We start from the raw sequence: 22,476 nt of genomic DNA, 5'->3' as shown, positions 1-22,476 counted from the left end.
CGTGTTCATAGGGTGTACCCAACATTTTCTACTTTTTTATGACTCCTCTAGACTCCACAAAAGCAAAGCTTCATCTTCGGAAGATGAACTTTCGAGAGACATGTTTGAAACATGAACGCACAAACACAAACACAACTCACAAACATGAACGAACGCATGAATGCACGTGAAACATGATGTTTCACGTGCGGAGAGTCACGAAATAGAAAGCAAATGTCTTGAACGGCTCCTGTGTGCGCTAATACGCAGAACGCAGAACTGACGAACGCAGAACGCAGAACGCAGAACGCGGAACGCAGAACGCTCTCTGTCTGCGCGTAGCCTAATCTAGTCCAGGCACAAGTCCAGGGGTTCCCAAACTGTACGCCGCCGCACCCTGGTGCACCGTAGAAAGTGAAGAGAGGCGCCTTGTGTCGATTTGCTTATATTCGCGAGTACAATTTTTCAGCGCAATCGGTAAGAAACATAGCGTGAAATGACATACAATATTTTAAATTTGGTTCTCTATAAATTCTTTTACAATAAAGAAATCAAGTTATTTTTTTTTAAATTTTTGTTCTTAGCCTAGCCTAACGTAATTTCTATTCATGTATTGTAGGTCATCCTACCTACCTACATCGACAGTTTCCTTTTCAAATAGCTAGGTTGGGTGGTAGGCTGGTAGGGCGCGCCGGCTGTGACAAAAAACTTAACATGAAGCTGCGCCACGGGTTGAAAAAGATTGGGAACCCCTGGACTCTATCATAAATTCTATTATTTTTCATTGGCAAACTTTAAGGGAATACTACATTACTTGCTCTGTGTAAGAGAATTTAAAGTGATCAACTGTGATGGAGATTTTATGAATATACAATGCATTTTTAATAATTTTATGAAACGTGAAAATAAAAGTAATTATTTATTTAAAATGAAAAAAAAAGAACAGTTTTCGTGTACACAGTACCTACATATAACCAGCGACTATAACCTAAAATTGATTATCTGTAAACATAACCTCAAAATAAGCAATCAGTGGTTCGTCTTTTTTTGACACATAAAATATGTTATCATTGCTATTTGGAATCAAAATATTATTTTAAATTTTATTTAATATTTTATGACTTGTAAGTGTTAAGTGGCTTAAGTAAACAAGTAGAAACAATTATCTGGTAAATAAGTTAAAATATGACGAATAATAGTATTAATGTTGGTGAATATATTGTTATTCAAAAACAAAACTACAAAAAACTTCACAAGTTTAATAAAACAAACTCATGCTTAAATATAGGAAAAGATTCTGTTAATTTAAGTGGTATAGAAGGATGCAAGTATTTTTCATTTTTTAAAATGATACCAAAGGGTTCAAAAAGAAGCCGAGAATATGAGTTAGAATTAGTTAAAGAAACCCTTAGTCTTAAAGATGAAATTGGAATTAAATCTTCTGGTATGGATAATAGAAATATCTACGACGATGGACGTTCACAAAAGTTAACAGCGGATGAGATTTATGACCTGAAAAGCGATTCATCAAAAGCGTCAGATATTGTCGAAACCTTGATAACGAATTCCAACACCTTTCACAATAAAACCGAATTCTCCCAAGATAAATACTTAAAAAAGAAAGAAAAGAAATATTTTGAGTATGTTCAAGTATTAAAGCCAAATTTAAGAGTGATTTCTGAAATTTTGTATAAACTAGAACCAACAAAGGTGCAGGGCATTCGTATTGATACTCTATCACAAATTATAACAATGGCCAATATCAATTGTGAAGGAAATCACTTGCTTTATGATTCAGGATCAAACGGTCTTGTAGCGGCTGCTTTATTAAGTGCAATGGGAGAAACATGCACTGGCAATCTGATTCATATGCACCCTGGAAATATGTCTCAAAAGCAAGCATTGTTGGCAATGAATTTTGATTCAAACCACTACAATAAATGTATTTCTGTGAATGTTTACTCTGCTCTAAGACAATATTATCAAGGATGTGATACAAACACGGAAAAAATTGAGGATGGTGTTTCTGAAAATACAACAAATTTGAAAAGAAAAGGAGAAGAGATAGTGCAGCATAATGCAAAGATTCCAAAAACTTCTGAAAATGAAAGTACACAAGCTGAAACAAGTGGAAATGATGACAATAATTTACCAGAGCCAAAAAAACCCAAGTGGCACTTTGATAATATAGAAGCTTCAAAAGTTTTATCAAATAAAATGGACTCACTGGTTATAGCATGTAAAGAAGATCCTCAGAATATATTTTTAGAATTGTCCAAGTTTGTAAAACCTGGTAGACCATTTGTTATTTATTATAATGTTGTAGAACCCTTACAAAATTTGTATATGTTCCTTAAATCACAAAGTAATGTTGCAGCGCTAAAGCTTACCTGTAATTGGATGAGAAATTATCAGGTTTGATTTTTTACCATCTTATGTTATCCATAGTTATGTATTATATTCATTTTTTATGATTTTAAAATTTTATATTTCTTTTATTTCAGGTTTTATCAGAAAGAACTCATCCAGAAGTTACAATGAATGGGTCAAGTGGATTTCTTCTAACAGGGTACATACTAAAGTGATATATTCTTATTGTTGTATTGAATATACATGTACAATTTTTTTTTTTTTTTTATTTCATCACTTAACTTGCAATTAATACTTCTACATTTTTTATCAAACAGATCATTAACCTTGTAGTCTGGTAATTAAAACATTTTTTGGATAAAATGAAATGACTAGATATTTTAATAAATAATTTATTAATAAGCAAATAAATTTCAATGAGTGATAATATGACAATGAAAGTAATCATACAGTACATTTATATATGCTTTATGTTGTATATCACATTAAATATATATTATTGCAAATGAAGGTCTAAAAATATTGAGGGATGTCTATCGCCATAAAGATTTTTTATTGTCCACACATTTTGACAATCTAACCATTAAGGTTAGATTAATGGGAATGTCATTAAAAATGTACATATTTAGGAAGGTCATCTCATGGATATTCTATAAATTAAAAAAATATAAAAATGAGAAAAATCGAGATGATCCATAATTTTGAAGATGATATCATTTGGCACAAGTACAATCCCTATTGCACTTTCGAAATTTTTGAGCATTCAAAAAGAGGCAGATTTTGTAATAATATGGAAAGCTATGAGGAATGTGACATTTTTCTCAACACAAATATTAATTGTACCTGTTTGCCTAACAATAATTGTACAATACTTCCAACTAATAAGCATGTGCAATAAATAAATTTAAGAGGTGTTTATTCATAATAAGAACATATATTACTATTTATTACAGTAACATAAAATATAAATTACATTTTTTTAAACCTATTTTAAGATGAGAATTTTTGCAAAATAAAGATGCACCAGTGAAGACAATGACAGAAAGCAACTAGAATCAGCTTTGTCTTAATGCAGGTGAATGATTTTACAATAATTCCGCGCATATCAACAGTCTTCAGGCACACCCCGGACACTCCATACAAAATTATAGTTTTGACAGTCACACTGTAGAGACTGCAAATGTGTGTGTAAACTCTTTATGGTTGGCACATTTGTGACTAGCGTAAAAAAAAATTCGCGTTTTTCTGATGAAATACATCCGTAAACAGCACAATATCTAACCATTTTCTACGAAAAACGATAATCACAAATCCAAAATAATAAAATTGCTTTAAGTCAATTTGATTAATGTTGTCAATCTTCGTTGCGTTTCGTCTAAAGACGTCGTTGGTATCGTCCTTGCGGGGAAATGGGTACCATAACATGTCTGATCGTGCGGGGTGAGGTAAGTGTTTAATTTTGGCGGGAGGCGGAGAGTGTCCGTTCTGTAGCGTTTAGCTACTATTATGTATTCTGTGCTTCAGGCTTAAATTAATGTCAATTTATAATAAAAAAAACCTTTCTACGACTCTAAATTTCAAAAACAAACATAGAAACAAATCTAATATGAATATTCAATAAAAGATCACTTAAATGCAGTAGCTATCATCTGATTCATAAATATAAAGCTAAATAATACTAAAGAAACTGGTTTTACAGCCACATAAATACTAACTATGGAAAGATATTACATTAAGAAAATAAATAAAAAAAGAAGTTCATTTGATGATCACTTAACAATTGTATCAATTGGAGAAACACTGAATATAAAAATCGAATTGACCATGACGACGCTGCCGCATTAAAAATTGATCGAAACGCTTTTATTAAAAATTGAACACATGCAAGCAGCATCGTTGTCCATTTTTCAGTATATTACGGAATAACTTTGGTATTATTGGTGTTTATAATATATGACAAGGCATGCAGAAATAAGAGCGCGGCACTAAACCTTAGCAAAAATCGCGTGTATTTGATTTAAGCCGTCACATAGCCGCATTCACATTAGCGTGGACGTCCTGTAGCTATGAGGAATCCTCGTCGTACCAAGAGCGGAAGTCACACATTTCATCATAGTCATCCTGCAACGAATATTAAAATTTATATGGAAAATAATTCATTATGAATATGACTTTAGATTACAAATACTACTAAATTTAGGTTGTAGAAAATAAATTTCTACTAATAAAACTTAACATCGTACGACACGATGCGCAAGAAAACAATTTTAAATATTAGCCGGACGTTAAGAGACTTGTGCGCACCCGCAGTTGTACCTGCACCTAACTTCTGTATAGGCATTAAGTTTGATTTGAAGTTCGAACTATACCTGCAATATTTCATGTGGTAACAGATCGAATTTATATAAGCAAGTTCTTACCGACATCCACGCATGGTCGAGCACGTCCTCAGCGGCAAAGCGCAGCTCGGGCTGGGGACGCAGCATGTTCGCGACGAGGTCTATAGCGCCCGCCGACACGCGCTCCCAGTGCGGCGCCGGGAACTCGAGCCGCGCCGACAGGATCGCGTCGAACAGCTTCTCCTGGTCGCCGTCCGGGGACGAGAAGGGCGGGAACCCGCACAGTAGGATGTACAGGATCACGCCCGCCGCCCATACGTCGATCTGACGGATATAAGCTTCATATAGCTTATGTAATGGAATATTTATAAGGGTGCAAACAAAAGTCTAATACTTTTGTTAATTCATACTACGACCATGAGGAATATATTAATTTGTGTGATGTGCATATATAAATTATATGACAAAAGAATAATTTATTTATTTTATCATTTAACTCTTTAATAGTTGTACAAATAGAAACCTTAGAAGTACTTAAAGATAGAGTACAACTATTTTGATAGCCTTATCACTTAATAGTGATCTCTTACAGACAACCACGGTAAAAGGTAAACAAGGAAAAAGATCACTATAAGGCACATTTTGATGTCTCATTGTTATGTATTTATTCAACTTTTAATAATTGGGATTTACAATAAAAGTGGTATTGTGGAAAATCTAATCACTAATAATGATGTGTAGTTCTTGCTTACTAAATCTCTATAAAATAAAATAAATCCCTAGATAACATACTTTAAGACCATATCCAGTCTCAAGTAAGATCTCAGGTGCGACATAAGTAGGAGTGCCGCAGACCGCATGTAGAGGTCTCCACACTTCGACTGCCAAGCCAAAGTCAGCCAGCTTTAGCCCGCGTATGCTGCCATCTGATCCTACTTCCACCTTTACACAAAAAACATATAACTTAAGTTACATAATTACAGTCAATAATCATTATTTCATTAAGTACATAATATACAAGTGAGAAAAAAAGGGAAGCAAAATCATAATTAATATTATGTTATTTAACATTGAAATAATTGCTTTTTATATATATTTACAGCTATTAGTATTATTAAATGATAAGACCGTGAGAAATGAACGTCTTACCAGAAGGTTTTCGGGTTTGATGTCTCGATGCACAATGGAAAGCGAGTGTAGATATGCGATAGCAGATGTTAAGTGACCAATTAGCAAACGCGCTTGCGGTTCGGAAAATTTAGAAGCGGCCGCGATACTATCGAATAAGTCTCCTCCTAAAAATATAAATCATGTGCTATGTTATATAATTAGGGAATATTCATAATATTAAATAAATATTATTTTGAAAATAACTATTTCAATACATCTACCATTGATATTACATGAGAATTTTTATTCTAATAGGTGGGTAAAGTGTATTTAGATTTAAAATTTCTGTGTTTAAATCTGGTCACTTACAGTTATTTATTAGTACATTTAAATCAATTGAAATTGTACCCGTCTTTAATTAGACACATATTAATTTAAGTAAGTATTATATTTTTATTGTGAATGGTTGATATTGTTAAGATTTTAATAAACAAATGAATCATGAAACAATTACAATATTAAGTATACATAATAAAATATTAATACATACCGCTGACTAATTCCATTACAAGGAAAAGCCATTCAGGACTGTCCTGCTCTTCAATGAGTGAAACAATGCGTGGATGACAGAGCTTTCTCATTACTCTTACCTATGTAATGTAAACAAAACAATTTCTTAATCATTTATCTTACAAACTTTTTAACACAAAAAAGAGTGTGTGTGCCGAGCACATGTGTCAGAAGTGAAACTTCTTTGGCAAGATTCAAAGATACCGCTATTTACCTCACTCCATGACGTGATGGTTTTACCGTGACGCGACCTCGAAATTTTACTCTCAACTAAAGAGGTTTCACTTAAAAAATAAATTAATGTAAGTGAATAATATAACTTATAATGCCTTTACCTCAGCTTCAACATAGTGTTCTTTTCCTTTACACTTGGCTTTATCAATTACTTTCAGAGCATAGTCTTTGCCTGAGGTTTTGTCTGTACATATTCTCACAACTGCGAAGTTGCCGTCACCTGTGCCACATAAAATTGAAATTATAATCCACACAATATTGTGTTAATACTCGATTGTGATTACATTACAAACAAATAATGTCTTGTTAAATAACGATTATGAATATTCTTAGTAGATAAATTTAAAGTAATTCTTATCTACCAAAACGAAAATAACAAACTAATTATGGTAAGCATAAACAACATTAACTAAAAACTAATTTTCTTTCAAGTCTTTTTCAACTTCAAAAACAAAACCTTGAGATTCAAACAAATGCAAAGCACTAATATAAAAAGAAATCTAACCTATAATTTTGCCCACATTGTACTTGAGACGCAGCGGCTGTGGTAAGAGATTAGCCAGCGGCGACTGTTCGTTGTCACCAGCCGCCCCGCTCGCTTCGTTCTCTTTACGAGCTGCCCCACCAGCTTTAACTGGCATTCGAGGTTTAGGTCCCGATCTATATGTCATTAAATAAATTTACAGTAGTAGTAGTAATATAATAAGTTAAGTAATAAGTGAACAGCACTATCATACTCATTCTGGAAAAAATATAAGTACAATTTAAGCACCATACTTTTTAAGAAAAATATTTTTTACCTTGAATTTCTTGTGATGGGTGTTTTTCTACACTGTAGGACAGCTTTGCTTTCCTCAAACTCCAATTCAAAATCTTCTTGGTTAACCCTGTGCAAAATAATTATTCATTTAGTTTGATTATTTATTAGGGGTAAAAAGTACTATGATAATTTGTACTAATATTTTACCTCTCATTTCCATAAGCAAAGAACACATCTTCTTCTTCAAAGAACTGATTTAACGCAGTGACAGGGGAGCCAGACTGTGTAAACACTTTGCGTACACAGCCCGTGTCAAGTTTAATGCACTCAGTGATTGCAGCTAAGGCATGTTCCAGAGTTGGACTATTGCGTTTATTCAATAGCAATCTGCATACCTACAAATTATTTTACAAAAATAAGTTATAATTAAGTGAAATTTAATATATAAATTTCAAACAAGAGCATGTGTGCCGAGCACACGTGTCAGAAGAGAAACTTCTTTGGCAAGATTCAGTTACTAAAATCGTCGTTACTCCATCACGTGACGGTATTGCCACGATGCGCCTTGAAATTTTACTCTCAATGTACCATAAGAAGTTTCACTTCATAAATTTGTTCAAAGTCAAGTTACCTTGCGGGGTTTGACCCCATTCCTAATAATTGTAACTATGCGTGGCCGGACTACATTATCACCTGCTGGGCTTACTCTAGGTGATCCATTGCCAGTTGTACTGCTACCATTTGTCTAAAATTAATGTATATCTTGAGTATGTTGACAGGCGTAATACTACATACTTTTTTTCTAAATAGTTATAGTTAGAATAAGGCTTAACAGAAGAATTTACTAAAGATAATAATTTGCAACAATATTATAAAACTCTTGAACAGTGTAAACATTTAATTACTCTTTGTATGAGGTAAAATATAACCTCCTCTAAAGCTGTTGGATTAACATGTAAAAAATTTCTTATTAGATCTATGCTTTAAATAAATTCTTTTCCAAAAAAACTGTACTCAATGGTTTTTTATTAAAATATTTCTCATCTTCAAATGAGTAACACTACAGTAGTAGTTGAGTAACACACATTATCTCATTCAAATATTAATCCTGCTGATAACTTAGCTGGGTCAATGACCTCATTTGAAAAGTTCTCAAACAAAGCTTATAACTGGTTCTAAAAATGATAAAAGCTATTAACCTGTAAATATCGGGACAGTCTGTTATTTGCCCTGGCTGGAGATGGACTTGCACTATCACTCAGAGACTCTGGTCCACTTAATCTAAAAGATTGTGGAGTCACAGCACTAGCTTCATAGTCCAATCGCTTGAATGGTTCACCAAACCCACTACAAACATATGATTGCCCATCTTCTAAATCATCTAGTTTTCCTATCTAAAATGAATTAATAAAAATTAACAATTTCTAAAAGATAAAGAAAACAAAAGATTTAATTGGTGTTTTCTATACTTTTTTAAACTTACTTTTCTACCTTCAAGTGAATATATTGTTCGGACTCCACTAGGCAGTGTCACATTGTCAACTAAAACTCTAGTCAAATCTGCAGTTAAACTATCAAATGATCTGTAATAAATTGGAATTACAAGCATATAGGTATTTTAGGTTAAAAAATCTATAATAAATAATTGCATTTTTATTTATTATAGAATAATGCAAAGTTAATGAGGCATGTTTCACGGTTGTTTGCAATTTGGTGAAGGCAAATCCATTGATGAAAAGTGAAAGTTTATAATAAATATTGATTAAAAGTTTTATTGTAATACTAATTATACCTGTATCTTTCTGGCAAGACTGGAATTATAACTCCGGAATAAAATTTGTCACCATTTCGAAAAAATCTTATTCTTTTCGCTTTTCGTGCTAGTGGTGTTCGAAGAATTACATTCCTTCGGTTCGTCCTAGTTTTCATAATTTCCATATCACTGAGGTCCTTTTCGAGTTCACATACTGAGCTCGAGCGACTACCACTCCGACTTAAATTATTCTCCATCCTGGAACATTAGCAAAAAAAGTCTGAGTAATAATTCTGCTAACGGACGATTTAACACGATTCACAATTATTCGGGTTGACCTCACCTCTTTCCTATACTTTTTTAGTAAATAATTGATGTTTTACTTTCGAATTCTAAAACATATTTGAACCAATTAACATCGCATTTCTTCGGAGGAAATATGAATATCACTTTTAAAAAACTAAATAAAATGAAACAATTTTATGATTTCAAGAAACACGGAAATCTACGGAAATCAGTGCATTTCGCAGATAATAAATAGAAATTAGAAATGGAAACAGATGTTTCATATACTATAGTGTCAGAGATAAAAAACGATGAGAAAATATCTAGTTCAGTTCAATACTACTTATGTTCTACAGTAATATATAAAAATGCGGTAACTTAGATTCTTTCATAGTTAGAAGAATTATAAAATATTAGTGATAAATAATAATTTTATATATTATTTTATGGACAGACAGCAGTAATCTTATTTTATGTGGCAATATTTGTGTACTGTGCAGATGACGCATTTATCTATTCCGTATAATGTCAAAAATACCTACCTTCACAGTTTGGCTCATTCAGACAAAGAGCGATTAATAATTTTGTTTTTTAATTGTTAATAAATTTCTTTGTGCAAAATGTCGTCACGAAAAAAGGTCCTTTTGAAGGTAATCATTTTGGGTGACAGTGGAGTCGGGAAAACTTCGCTAATGAATCAGTTTGTCAACAAGAAATTTTCCAATCAGTACAAGGCTACAATAGGCGCAGATTTTCTCACGAAGGAGGTAATCGTTGACGATAGAATTGTCACAATGCAAATTTGGGACACTGCTGGTCAAGAGCGTTTCCAGTCATTGGGGGTGGCGTTCTATCGTGGGGCGGATTGTTGCGTATTAGTGTTTGACGTAACGGCCCCGAACACGTTCAAGTCCTTGGAGAGTTGGCGAGATGAATTTCTGATACAGGCGTCGCCTCGTGACCCGGAGAACTTCCCCTTTGTGATCCTAGGTAATAAAGTGGATTTGGATAATCGTGCCGTTTCAGCTAAACGAGCCCAGCAATGGTGTCAAAGCAAAAATGATATCCCATATTTTGAAACCAGTGCCAAAGAAGCTGTGAACGTAGAGCTAGCATTCCAAACCATAGCACGCAATGCTCTAGCCCAAGAGACCGAAGCTGAACTCTACAACGAGTTTCCAGATCAGATCAAATTAAATGCCAATGACAATGGTCGCAACAGAGATGGAGATAACTGTGCTTGTTAGGCTATCATCAAACTTCCAATAATAGCAATACATAAGTGTCCCACTATTTTATATAAAACTGATACATTAGAATATTATAATCATAAGCAGTTATTACTTCAATTTTTGTAACATCATGTAAAAATGTACAGGTGTGAATGAAACATTCTTAATTTGGCTGTTCCTTTTTTATGCACTTATAGGTATATTATGCATAATCTTGCACTTCCAAATGATGTGTGTTTAGCATGTTCACATTTTTATTTCTTATTAATAGAATTTCTTGAACCTTGGTACATTTTATAGATACTAATTTTTATCTTGTTATTAGTTTATAACATTTATAATGTTTTTGTTATACTGAAAAACAGTATACGCTATGTATTTAAAACCCAGTAAGTTATTGTTATTGTCATTCCTGGTATATTTATAAAGAATTTAATGAGTATTATATTCTTAAAAATGTGATATATTGAACATCATATTTGCCTATAAAGAGCCTTACAAATTGGTTTTAAATAAATATATTTTAAACAGCATTGGATACTCGTGTAAGATCTGCCAAAAGGCACCTACTCATTTTAAAAATAAATGCAAATTAAATACAGTCATGTTTATCTTAAACATTAAATATTTCTGTATATATTTGGATTTTTAAAATTAGATTTAAGTAGTTAATCAAGAAGTAATGGTAACATTACTCAGCATTTTTATAATTCATATTAAAATGGGCACTGTAGGGTGATTTTCATAAATGATAAATTTAACTTTTATTATGGGTATATTGAATAATATAATATTGCAAGTGGTGTTTGTGTACAGCTTGCATAAAGATTTGAGTGTTGTAGATTAGCTATTAAGCACCAACACAGCAACGGCCTTAGTTAAGATTGTCATTGTTAATTTTGGAATATATTAATTACAATTTACAAAAGGTTATGGAAACATAATTTGGTTGAAAGGAAAAATAGAAAATTGTGATTAAAACTGTAATTTCATGGCTGCTTTATTAGGAAAAAATGTTTATTATAAACAGAAAAAAAAAACATATAAATATGACTTAGTTATTTATAGCAGATATGATATATGACATATGCTGTAATAATGTTTGCTTTTAATTTTATATCAATAAAATTTAAAAACTCATAACTAAGTATTTTCTTATATTTTAGCTTGAGTAATATCTCTTATTTAATATAATATTTCTTCATACTGTTTAACAATGCTATTATACATTTAACCGAGACCTTATTATATTTATATAATACATCCATTCTCTGTTATATATAGAACTAATCTTATTATACTTAATAGACTTTGAAGTAGTTGTGATGTCAGAGTACAATTATGTATATCTTGAATCTTTTCAATCATTGGAATTTTAGTTTATACAGAAACTTGGTTCCTTACTAGCTTCTATGTATATATTTTAATTCTGATACAATTATTAAATAAGAAATGTAATACCTAACTATCCATACATCAAGTCATATAATTTATACTATTATGAAGATTCAAGTTCTGAAATATTCTTCTTTTCAATATAATGATGCGACATTATATTATAAAGATAAAACAAATGCACAAGATCGATGACACGAATGAGGATTTCCCCCTTCATTTATGTATATATCTACCATGACAAATGAATAGATATCCTTGACATGTTGGAGAGTTATGATTCACTTAAATCTATACATATAAAGAGTTTGTTTGAACGCGCTAATCTCGGGAACTACTGGCCCGATTTGATAAATTCTTTCGGTGTTAGATAGCCCATTTATCGAGGAAGGCTATAGGTTATATATTATCATCACGCTAAGACCAACAGGAGCGGAGCAATGCGGGTGAAACCGCGGGGAACAGCTAGTAATTAATATTGCAAAGTAATATGTGACAGAGCGACAACCTTGTAGGTAATCGATATTCTAGCCGAAAATAGATACTAATTGTGAAACCCTTGATGGAAAAACCACAAATACTTATTTGGTTTCAGTATTTAATTCAAAAATGGTAGAGAAACTTTTGAATTAAATGCAGATGTGTAATTGTGTTTCAGCTATGAGTTAACTATGCTGTTCAGGCTGTTGATTGAATGCTGATTTGAAATTATATGAATGAAATATTTAATATACGTAATATTCATTGAAATCGGTATATAATGGTTAAAAATATATATTATATCAAATCATGACACAATTCCCTTCATATCCACTAGGCGCTGTCTGCCGTCTGCTTGAGTGGCAACTGTGCCCTTTATATACATTATACTCTTTGGGCAACTGGCACACAGCAAAGTTGAGTGGAGTGGGCGAGTGGGTACCTCATCTCACACAAGTCACACAGGCACTATTCGACTAGGTACCTACTTACTCAAGTATCAATTTGCTAGTTTTTTTTATTTTTATAACAATGACATTACCTTTATTGCACGATGAAATTCCTTTATCGAGAGCCGAGAGGAAATTATTGTTATTAGTAATATATTAATTTCGTGCAGAGCCATCTAGTAGCCAATAGCGGCAATGTATGGACACTATTGCGATCAGTTTGTTATCAAAACTTTAGTAAGTACCACTAGATGGCACTTTTAATAACAATCAAACTGGAGAACACGTATATATATAAAGATATATAATATATACTAGCTTTCTGCCCGCGGCTTCGCCCGCGTTTTCAAAGAAAAACCCGCATAGTTCCCGTTCCCGAGGGATTTCCGGGATAAAACGCACACCATGTGCAGTTCGCACATGGTGTGCGAATTTTATTATAATCGGTTAAGTGGTTTAGGAGTCCATTGAGGACAAACATTGTGACACGAGATTTATATATATTAAAATATACTAGCTTACCGCCCGCGGCTTCGCCCGCTTTCTCTAAAACGATTTGAGATTTAAACTATCCTATCTCTCAAGTTGGATCGAACTGCACATGGTGTGCGAATTTTATTATAATCGGTTAAGTGGTTTAGGAGTCCATTGAGGACAAACATTGTGACACGAGATTTTTATATATTAAGATATGTAGAGTATGATTATATTTTTTACTAGTGGTTTGCCCCGGTTTCGCCCGTGGTACATATTTCACAATAATAGGTAGCCTATGCCCTTTCTCGGGTATCAAAATATCTCCATACCAAACATGCAAATTGGTTTAGTAGTTTAGGCGTGATTGAGTAACAGACAGACAGAGTTACTTTCGCATTTATAATATAAGTATGGATTTTTCTTCGTCAACGCACTTTAACTTTTGGCAAAATAAAGTATGTGTTCGTATTGCAAAAAAAAAACACAGTTTGTATAATTCACAGGAATAATTATTTGAGTTAATTTTTAATAATGTACTTAGAAACATTAACATTTCCTAAAGCCGTCTATTAAACCTATTTTTTGTATTTTGTACTTGGATGATTTAGATAAGAATTTAATCACAATTTCTCTAAATTTAACACACAGACCTAGAACACAGTTTGTACATATTACTATTAGGGGTCAAAAAAAGGTATGGGTATTGGGTACCCTACAAGACGCTGTTATTAGATGTTACCAGACCAAATCTGAATTAGGTAAATTCTATAAAATATACTCTTCCTCAATATTACATTGGGGTCTTCCGAAAAAAGAGGGTATAATATATCAGTCATTAAAAGCACTGTAACCAACAGCGACACTACAGTTTACCACAAACATCAAGTGGCCCACATACATCTTTGCTTGCTCTACCAAGTTCCATAATAACATTCCCTAGTAACTCCAGATATCTAATAAGCAGACACTTCAGTGATTGATATACATATACTTACCTATACATATACCTCTTGGTCTTGGAAATTGATAATAATTATGTGTATGCTATATTGGTGTCTACTGTCTACTGTGAAGCGAACGTGACCTAATTCACACTGTTGGTTTCTTACCATTGCACTGGTTTCATTTTTAGACAAAGTTTCAATATACAATGCAGTCTAGGATTTATTAATGCAAATTTGCAACCTATTAAATCTTCATGCTCGGAAAGCTTTGCCTGAAAATACAGGGTTACTTGTAAAACACCGGCAACCTCGCAGGACAAGATAGCTAACATCATAAGCAACAACATTTGTTCTACGACTTTTGAAAATTTGTTAGATTTTATTTTCATACAAAAATAAATACCTATTCATTTAATTTTTCGTTTGAATATTATAAACTCTACGCCTCCCAAAAATTACGTAAACAAGAAGCGAACGAGAGGGGGAAGGGGGTGTCGCGACTCGCGTCGACCATCCGATAATGAATAGAACATAGACTTACAAATGTTAGGAGAGTACAATAAAAGTTTAAAAAATCATTTAAAAATAATTTATTGCGTTATGCCAAAAGTCGTAGAACAAATGTTGTTACTTATGATGTTAGCTATCTTGTCCTACGAGGTTGCTGGTGTTTTTCAAGTAACCCTGTATAAGCCAAACTACTTTTCAGTTAAATAGAGACATGTATTCGAAATTATTTTCTTAGTAGGTTTATGAAATTAAAGTCAGCGTATTTGACTGCAAGTTGAGATACATTATATTAATTTAGCGCAAATCTTTTTAGATTTAAGATTTGGTGTCTCTATCTTAATAGAATTGAATGTATGTACCTACCTACAGAATATACTAACACGAAGTTCAAAGGAGAGAACACAGCGTAGCAGCGTAGTACTTCTACACTCTACATTTTGCTCCACATAGGTACTATACCTCCAATCTTCATACTGTCTCTCAATACACTAACTTGTGCATACGTACTGTATAATTTGTTTATTACCTACGTGTCCGTTATACGTGACGTAACGCAACAAAATTATCACATTTCATAAAAAATAAACGTGTATTTGTCTACCACACGCCAGGAATTGTAGTTACCTATCAATAGTAGGTAGTAAGATGTGAGGTACTTATTGAATATTATATAGTGTAAGTATCTTACTACAGTCAAAAACTCTTACGTGTGTCTCTAGTACGTAGACTAGCTGCAGTCTGCAGATATGTATTTTTTCCATATTCAGGGATCGCACAAATAAAAAGTATCGGATCGGTCATGTGGAAACTATAAATACCAAAGTTTAGACTGTACACATACGCGAACGTCACCTCGTATTTCATCGCAGTCATTCATTAGTACGTAAGCAGTGTGATTCAGAAGAACAAGGGCTTTACTTTCAGCTCGCGCATGCGGGGCGGGGGTACGGGGAAGCTAGGTTGTTTCAGGCAACCACTAGGCATTCGCTTCGTTCAGTCTCGCTTGTGACATGAAAGGGCGCGATCCTTCACACGCATCACGGTGCTCCGAGAAATGCATCACCATGAACAGCCGCCTGCGATTGCATGTAATGGTAAGTGATGGGATAGGTACCTATGTTATATATACCTAAGTAAGTACAAATATATATATCGGATAGATCGTTTAACGGAGAGCAGCACTCAGACATCTGAAGCTTCAAATGCCATTTCTACTCTATGCAATATATTTCATTAGTTTCTGAATTCTGATCATAAACCAATAAATAATGGTTAAAAAGTTAATAGTTACTTAGTATTTGATTTCTGTTTGATATTTAAGATAAAAATAAGACTCTATCACAAGATTTTTAACATTAAAAAAATACAATTACAGACAGATTTTCAGCCTAAGCCTAGTCTAAATTTTCAAAAGCTTAAAATATAGCTTATTTTCTGGATATGTATTGTAGTTAAGTAAACTTGTAGTATCCATATTATAATTATTGTTAATAATATATATAATTATTTAATATAATATATAATATAGTATAATATGTACTTATTCACAAAGTTAGAAAATCCATGCCGCAAACAATCAATCGAAAACCAATAATGCACTCGTGTACTTTTTATGACCTTGAACACCACGTGAGTTTTCATCATTAGATTGTTAGATTCCTGACTCCTAACTAAATCAAAAAATTCTGTCAACCTATATTTCTTTATATTAACTACCATATCACCTAAGAATGTGGGAAAATAATTTTTGTATGTTAGGTATTTAAGACAACATAAAACATAAACCGATATAAAAGAATCAATAAATATACGAGCTAAACACTAAACATGATGAAACTTTAGCATGTATGTATAAAGTAGAAATTTTTTTTTTGTGAAAGAATTATGGATTAATTTCTGTGTCAGAGCTTTTTAATGTAGGTATCTAAAGGTCATTCAAGGTCACGCTCGATTTCCATAACAATTTTCTCATTGTGTCCTGGAAATAGGTCCACGGTAACAAAGATAAGAAAAAGAATAATTAAAATATATACAACCTTTAGACTTAATAAATATCACCTCCTAGATAGTTATTATAGTAGATCAAAAAATTCAACCACGTAACCTAGTAACGACGACATAGAATAATATATTATTTCGTTTTGTTTAGAACTGCACATTTGCTTAACTTTTTTCAATTACGATGGCATAGGTATTTTTAATAATAATGACCGATACAAGTAATTTTAAGATTTGATTTTACTGATAAACCATTCTAAACACAATAAACAATTTCTGATTTAAAGAACTGACGTTGCTACAATGTTGTGTCAATAAACATTTTTTTCTTTTTAAATACCAGAGACGTTACTCCAATAAAAACATGGAAATCTAAATAACAAGGCACTGTGTCTTGTTATTTAGATTTCTATGAATAAAAATAACTGCGTTAAAAACAACCGACTTCAAAAACGGAAAAGTAAAAAAAGTTTTTGAAGTCGGTTGTTTTTAACGCAGTTATTTTTATTTAATACTTATTAGAGTATTTTTTAAATACGAATCAAACGAGCCCAAACTCGATAAAGTTGAGTCAATATGTTACTGAGTTCCTATGGCCACCTTCCGATTCCATCATCAAATCAGCTCTATGTCATGATAATGTTTCATCGCTATCCAATTTACATACGTATACAAAATTTCAGCTCAATCGGTTACCGGGAAGTGAATCAAAGTTACTTGTTACATTTCAATTAAGTCATCGAGTACAGACAAAATTGCTCATAAAATAAAAACTACTGGGCCTATCCGAATAAAATTTTTATGGGACCAATTCGACACCATCCCGCATCGAACAAAAAAAGAATCACGTAAATCGGTCTCGGAGTAATCGGTGTACGTATACATAAAAAAATACCGGCCGAATTGATAACCTCCTGCTTTTTTTTGAAGTCGGTTAATAACCTCCTTCTTTTTTGAAGTCGGTTAAAAAATCATAAATTAATAAATGCGTTACGTTTTTTTTAATATGTAGAGACTATAGTCTTATTTTATTCACGGAAGAAAGTATAAAACTGGAACTGGAATTTGTAAATTGACATGTGTTTCAAGTTCGATTGACAAATGTTTCAATCCGTATCGATTAATTCACATCACAGTTTCACATTAATCGATGTTTTTACCCACAGAACAGTGTGTTTTTACCTCTCTTCGAAGATTTTAATCTGTGATTTTAATCTTCGAAGAGAGGTAGACGTTGTAGACGTCGTTGATACGAGAGAGACGTCAAATGTTGCCTATTAAATTGGCTCGACTCGAAAATGAATGATGCAGGATCAAGACTTATAACTTGATCCTTCATCATTCATTTTCTTCATTAGTTTCGTAGTCATAATTTAAATAAAGTAATAGAGCAATTGAATAACACATTCAAAAAAAAAGATAGACAGGTACCTCCTTCAGGTAAATATCATATCGCGGTCTTCAATAAAGAAATTTATTGTTCCATATAATGATCAGATAAGATAAATAATACTTAGTCCTTGTTCAAATCACAAATAAGTATCGACACAGTTTGCGGATTTGATGGATTACAGTCAATATCATGTAGTGGTATAGGCGGGTAGATATTTTACAAAATTAAAAATACATATATTTTTATCATTGACGTTGAAATAAGACTAATCAAAAATAGAGTGATCTTAGATTACAAAATAAAAGACAGATGGAGCGTTGCCGAACTAAACCGCATAATTTATCGTCATTTTCAATAAAGCTATGTGTGCTGTCATTTCGCCGCTGCACTGTACGTTCATGGACGGTGCTTCTGTGTGCGTGTAATGTTGCCAGATATTGAAAAAATTTCCCAAATTTTTCCCCGACTACGCAAAAAAGAGGGTTATGTTTTTCGAGTTTATGGATGTATGTATAATATTTCTTTGACACGCCCTGCAGTATAAACCGTTGGACCGATTTTGAGTTGTGAGGTTTCATTGCAATGATCTGAATTATTATGTTAGTGGCGGTAGTGACGTAGGCTATATACATAAATGAGAAGTCAAGTTTTAATTTTTATTTAAATTCTTTTATTACATAAAGTACCTGCCTACTAAAGTTATATATGGACAAAAAAATTGTATTCAATTTTTTATTAAATAAATTACATAAAAAAAGTTTCAATATTAACTATAATAATTAATATATTATTTTTTATTTTTCATAATACATATATTATGAATACGAATAGCGGTAGTTTTTAGTCGAGAATACGGGACACTTTATTTTCACGTCTGTTAAGCTAGAAAGGTCAAGTCAGCAGAATCACTCGTATTATATCTCAAAATTTAGTGCTCATTTAGTGCTAATTTAGTGCTGATAACATATATTTGGTGCTGTGATAGGGGGACTAAAAATGAGAACACTGCTAACTTTTCATAAAGCTAGCAGTGTACCATTTGTGACCGCGCTATGATACAGTTGGAGCGAGGGGCACATCTGCTAATAATTTAGTGCTCAATTAGTGCTGCCTGTACAAGCAAACAGATATTTCAAAAAAAAATTATCAGTTTTTAAAAATGAGAACACTGCTAACTTTTCATTAAGCTAGCAGTGTACCATTCGTGACCGCGCTATGATACAGTTGGAGCGAGGGGCACATCTGCTAATAATTTAGTGCTCAATTAGTGCTGCCTGTACAAGCAAACAGATTTTTCAAAAATATAATTTTTTTTTCAGTTTTTAAGTATACATAACTGCGGACATAACGATATGAGCAATCATAGAGCTGAAAGATCACTTTAGAATCGGTAGTGGTGAAATTGATTAGAGTTACTAATTAGTGCTCAATTAATGCTACCGGTAAACCCAGAAAAATGACAAAAAAAAATCATTTTTCAACTGCTCGCTAAGAAATTCGAAGATTTTCAAATTAAGGTCAAGTCAGCAGAATCACTCGTATTATATCTCAAAATTTAGTGCTCATTTAGTGCTAATTAAGTGCTGATAACACATATTTGGTGCTGTGATAGGGGGACTAAAAATGAGAACACTGCTAATTTTTCATTAAGCTAGCAGTATACCATTTGTGACCGCGCTATGATACAGTTGGAGCGAGGGGCACATCTGTTAATATTTTAGTGCTCAATTAGTGCTGCCTGTACAAGCAAACAGATATTTCAAAAAAAAAAATTATCAGTTTTTAAAAATAAGAACACTGCTAACTTTTCATTAAGCTAGCAGTGTACCATTCGTGACCGCGCTATGATACAGTTGGAGCGAGGGGCACATCTGCTAATAATTTAGTGCTCAATTAGTGCTGCCTGTACAAGCAAACAGATTTTTCAAAAATATAATTTTTTTTCAGTTTTTAAGTATACATAACTGCGGACATAACGATATGAGCAATCATAGAGCTGAAAGATCACTTTAGAATCGGTAGTGGTGAAATTGATTAAAGTTACTAATTAGTGCTCAATTAATGCTACCGGTGAACCCAGAAAAATGACAAAAAAAATCATTTTTCAACTGCTCGCTAAGAAATTCGAAGATTTTCAAATTAAGGTCAAGTCAGCAGAATCACTCGTATTATATCTCAAAATTTAGTGCTCATTTAGTGCTAATTTAGTGCTGATAACAGATATTTGGTGCTGTGATAGGGGGACTAAAAATGAGAACACTGCTAACTTTTCATAAAGCTAGCAGTGTACCATTTGTGACCGCGCTATGATACAGTTGGAGCGAGGGGCACATCTGCTAATAATTTAGTGCTCAATTAGTGCTGCCTGTACAAGCAAACAGATATTTCAAAAAAAAATTATCAGTTTTTAAAAATGAGAACACTGCTAACTTTTCATAAAGCTAGCAGTGTACCATTCGTGACCGCGCTATGATACAGTTGGAGCGAGGGGCACATCTGCTAATAATTTAGTGCTCAATTAGTGCTGCTTGTACAAGCAAACAGATTTTTCAAAAATATAATTTTTTTTTCAGTTTTTAAGTATACATAACTGCGGACATAACGATATGAGCAATCATAGAGCTGAAAGATCACTTTAGAATCGGTAGTGGTGAAATTGATTAGAGTTACTAATTAGTGCTCAATTAATGCTACCGGTAAACCCAGAAAAATGACAAAAAAAAAAATCATTTTTCAACTGCTCGCTAAGAAATTCGAAGATTTTCAAATTAAGGTCAAGTCAGCAGAATCACTCGTATTATATCTCAAAATTTAGTGCTCATTTAGTGCTAATTAAGTGCTGATAACACATATTTGGTGCTGTGATAGGGGGACTAAAAATGAGAACACTGCTAATTTTTCATTAAGCTAGCAGTATACCATTTGTGACCGCGCTATGATACAGTTGGAGCGAGGGGCACATCTGTTAATATTTTAGTGCTCAATTAGTGCTGCCTGTACAAGCAAACAGATATTTCAAAAAAAAAATTATCAGTTTTTAAAAATAAGAACATTGCTAACTTTTCATTAAGCTAGCAGTGTACCATTCGTGACCGCGCTATGATACAGTTGGAGCGAGGGGCACATCTGCTAATAATTTAGTGCTCAATTAGTGCTGCCTGTACAAGCAAACAGATTTTTCAAAAATATAATTTTTTTTCAGTTTTTAAGTATACATAACTGCGGACATAACGATATGAGCAATCATAGAGCTGAAAGATCACTTTAGAATCGGTAGTGGTGAAATTGATTAAAGTTACTAATTAGTGCTCAATTAATGCTACCGGTGAACCCAGAAAAATGACAAAAAAAATCATTTTTCAACTGCTCGCTAAGAAATTCGAAGATTTTCAAATTAAGGTCAAGTCAGCAGAATCACTCGTATTATATCTCAAAATTTAGTGCTCATTTAGTGCTAATTTAGTGCTGATAACAGATATTTGGTGCTGTGATAGGGGGACTAAAAATGAGAACACTGCTAACTTTTCATAAAGCTAGCAGTGTACCATTTGTGACCGCGCTATGATACAGTTGGAGCGAGGGGCACATCTGCTAATAATTTAGTGCTCAATTAGTGCTGCCTGTACAAGCAAACAGATATTTCAAAAAAAAATTATCAGTTTTTAAAAATGAGAACACTGCTAACTTTTCATAAAGCTAGCAGTGTACCATTCGTGACCGCGCTATGATACAGTTGGAGCGAGGGGCACATCTGCTAATAATTTAGTGCTCAATTAGTGCTGCCTGTACAAGCAAACAGATTTTTCAAAAATATAATTTTTTTTCAGTTTTTAAGTATACATAACTGCGGACATAACGATATGAGCAATCATAGAGCTGAAAGATCACTTTAGAATCGGTAGTGGTGAAATTGATTAAAGTTACTAATTAGTGCTCAATTAATGCTACCGGTGAACCCAGAAAAATGACAAAAAAAATCATTTTTCAACTGCTCGCTAAGAAATTCGAAGATTTTCAAATTAAGGTCAAGTCAGCAGAATCACTCGTATTATATCTCAAAATTTAGTGCTCATTTAGTGCTAATTTAGTGCTGATAACAGATATTTGGTGCTGTGATAGGGGGACTAAAAATGAGAACACTGCTAACTTTTCATAAAGCTAGCAGTGTACCATTTGTGACCGCGCTATGATACAGTTG

General features: G+C 32.9%; 4 protein-coding genes across 4 annotated transcripts in view; 3 read left to right on the top strand and 1 right to left on the bottom strand.

Annotated features, from left to right (window-relative positions):
• The first annotated feature begins 1,008 nt into the window (after window positions 1-1,008).
• On the top strand, window positions 1,009-2,605 carry LOC123699475 (tRNA (adenine(58)-N(1))-methyltransferase non-catalytic subunit TRM6). Its single transcript, XM_045646420.1, has 2 exons — window positions 1,009-2,394; window positions 2,484-2,605. The coding sequence occupies exons 1-2, from the start codon at window positions 1,165-1,167 to the stop codon at window positions 2,562-2,564; spliced, it is 1,311 nt and encodes a 436-aa protein (XP_045502376.1). The 5' UTR covers window positions 1,009-1,164; the 3' UTR covers window positions 2,565-2,605.
• A 1,315-nt stretch (window positions 2,606-3,920) lies between these two features.
• Window positions 3,921-9,660, bottom strand: LOC123699302 (serine/threonine-protein kinase GA29083). The gene is made up of 14 exons (XM_045646231.1): window positions 9,459-9,660; window positions 9,155-9,373; window positions 8,846-8,945; window positions 8,562-8,756; window positions 7,994-8,107; window positions 7,570-7,757; window positions 7,403-7,489; window positions 7,108-7,262; window positions 6,704-6,822; window positions 6,349-6,448; window positions 5,838-5,983; window positions 5,481-5,630; window positions 4,770-5,012; window positions 3,921-4,470 (listed from the first exon to the last, which is right to left on the bottom strand). The coding sequence occupies exons 2-14, from the start codon at window positions 9,370-9,372 to the stop codon at window positions 4,414-4,416; spliced, it is 1,872 nt and encodes a 623-aa protein (XP_045502187.1). The 5' UTR covers window position 9,373; window positions 9,459-9,660; the 3' UTR covers window positions 3,921-4,413.
• Window positions 9,661-9,912: 252 nt separating this feature from the next.
• On the top strand, window positions 9,913-11,775 carry LOC123699656 (ras-related protein Rab-7a). Its single transcript, XM_045646663.1, has one exon. The coding sequence runs from the start codon at window positions 10,021-10,023 to the stop codon at window positions 10,645-10,647; it is 627 nt and encodes a 208-aa protein (XP_045502619.1). The 5' UTR covers window positions 9,913-10,020; the 3' UTR covers window positions 10,648-11,775.
• Window positions 11,776-15,873: 4,098 nt separating this feature from the next.
• The window catches only part of LOC123699388 (b(0,+)-type amino acid transporter 1-like), a 29,523-nt gene continuing 22,920 nt past the window's right edge, over window positions 15,874-22,476 (top strand). The window contains exon 1 of the mRNA XM_045646343.1: window positions 15,874-15,981. Coding sequence (XP_045502299.1) covers window positions 15,942-15,981 — 40 coding nt within the window. The 5' untranslated portion in view covers window positions 15,874-15,941. The remainder of the gene's footprint in view (window positions 15,982-22,476) is intronic.

This window comes from Colias croceus, chromosome 2, assembly GCF_905220415.1.
Source record: "Colias croceus chromosome 2, ilColCroc2.1".
Classification (NCBI taxonomy): domain Eukaryota; kingdom Metazoa; phylum Arthropoda; class Insecta; order Lepidoptera; family Pieridae; genus Colias; species Colias croceus.
Note: the sequence above shows the minus strand (reverse complement) of the source record. Positions and strands in the feature narration are given on the sequence as shown.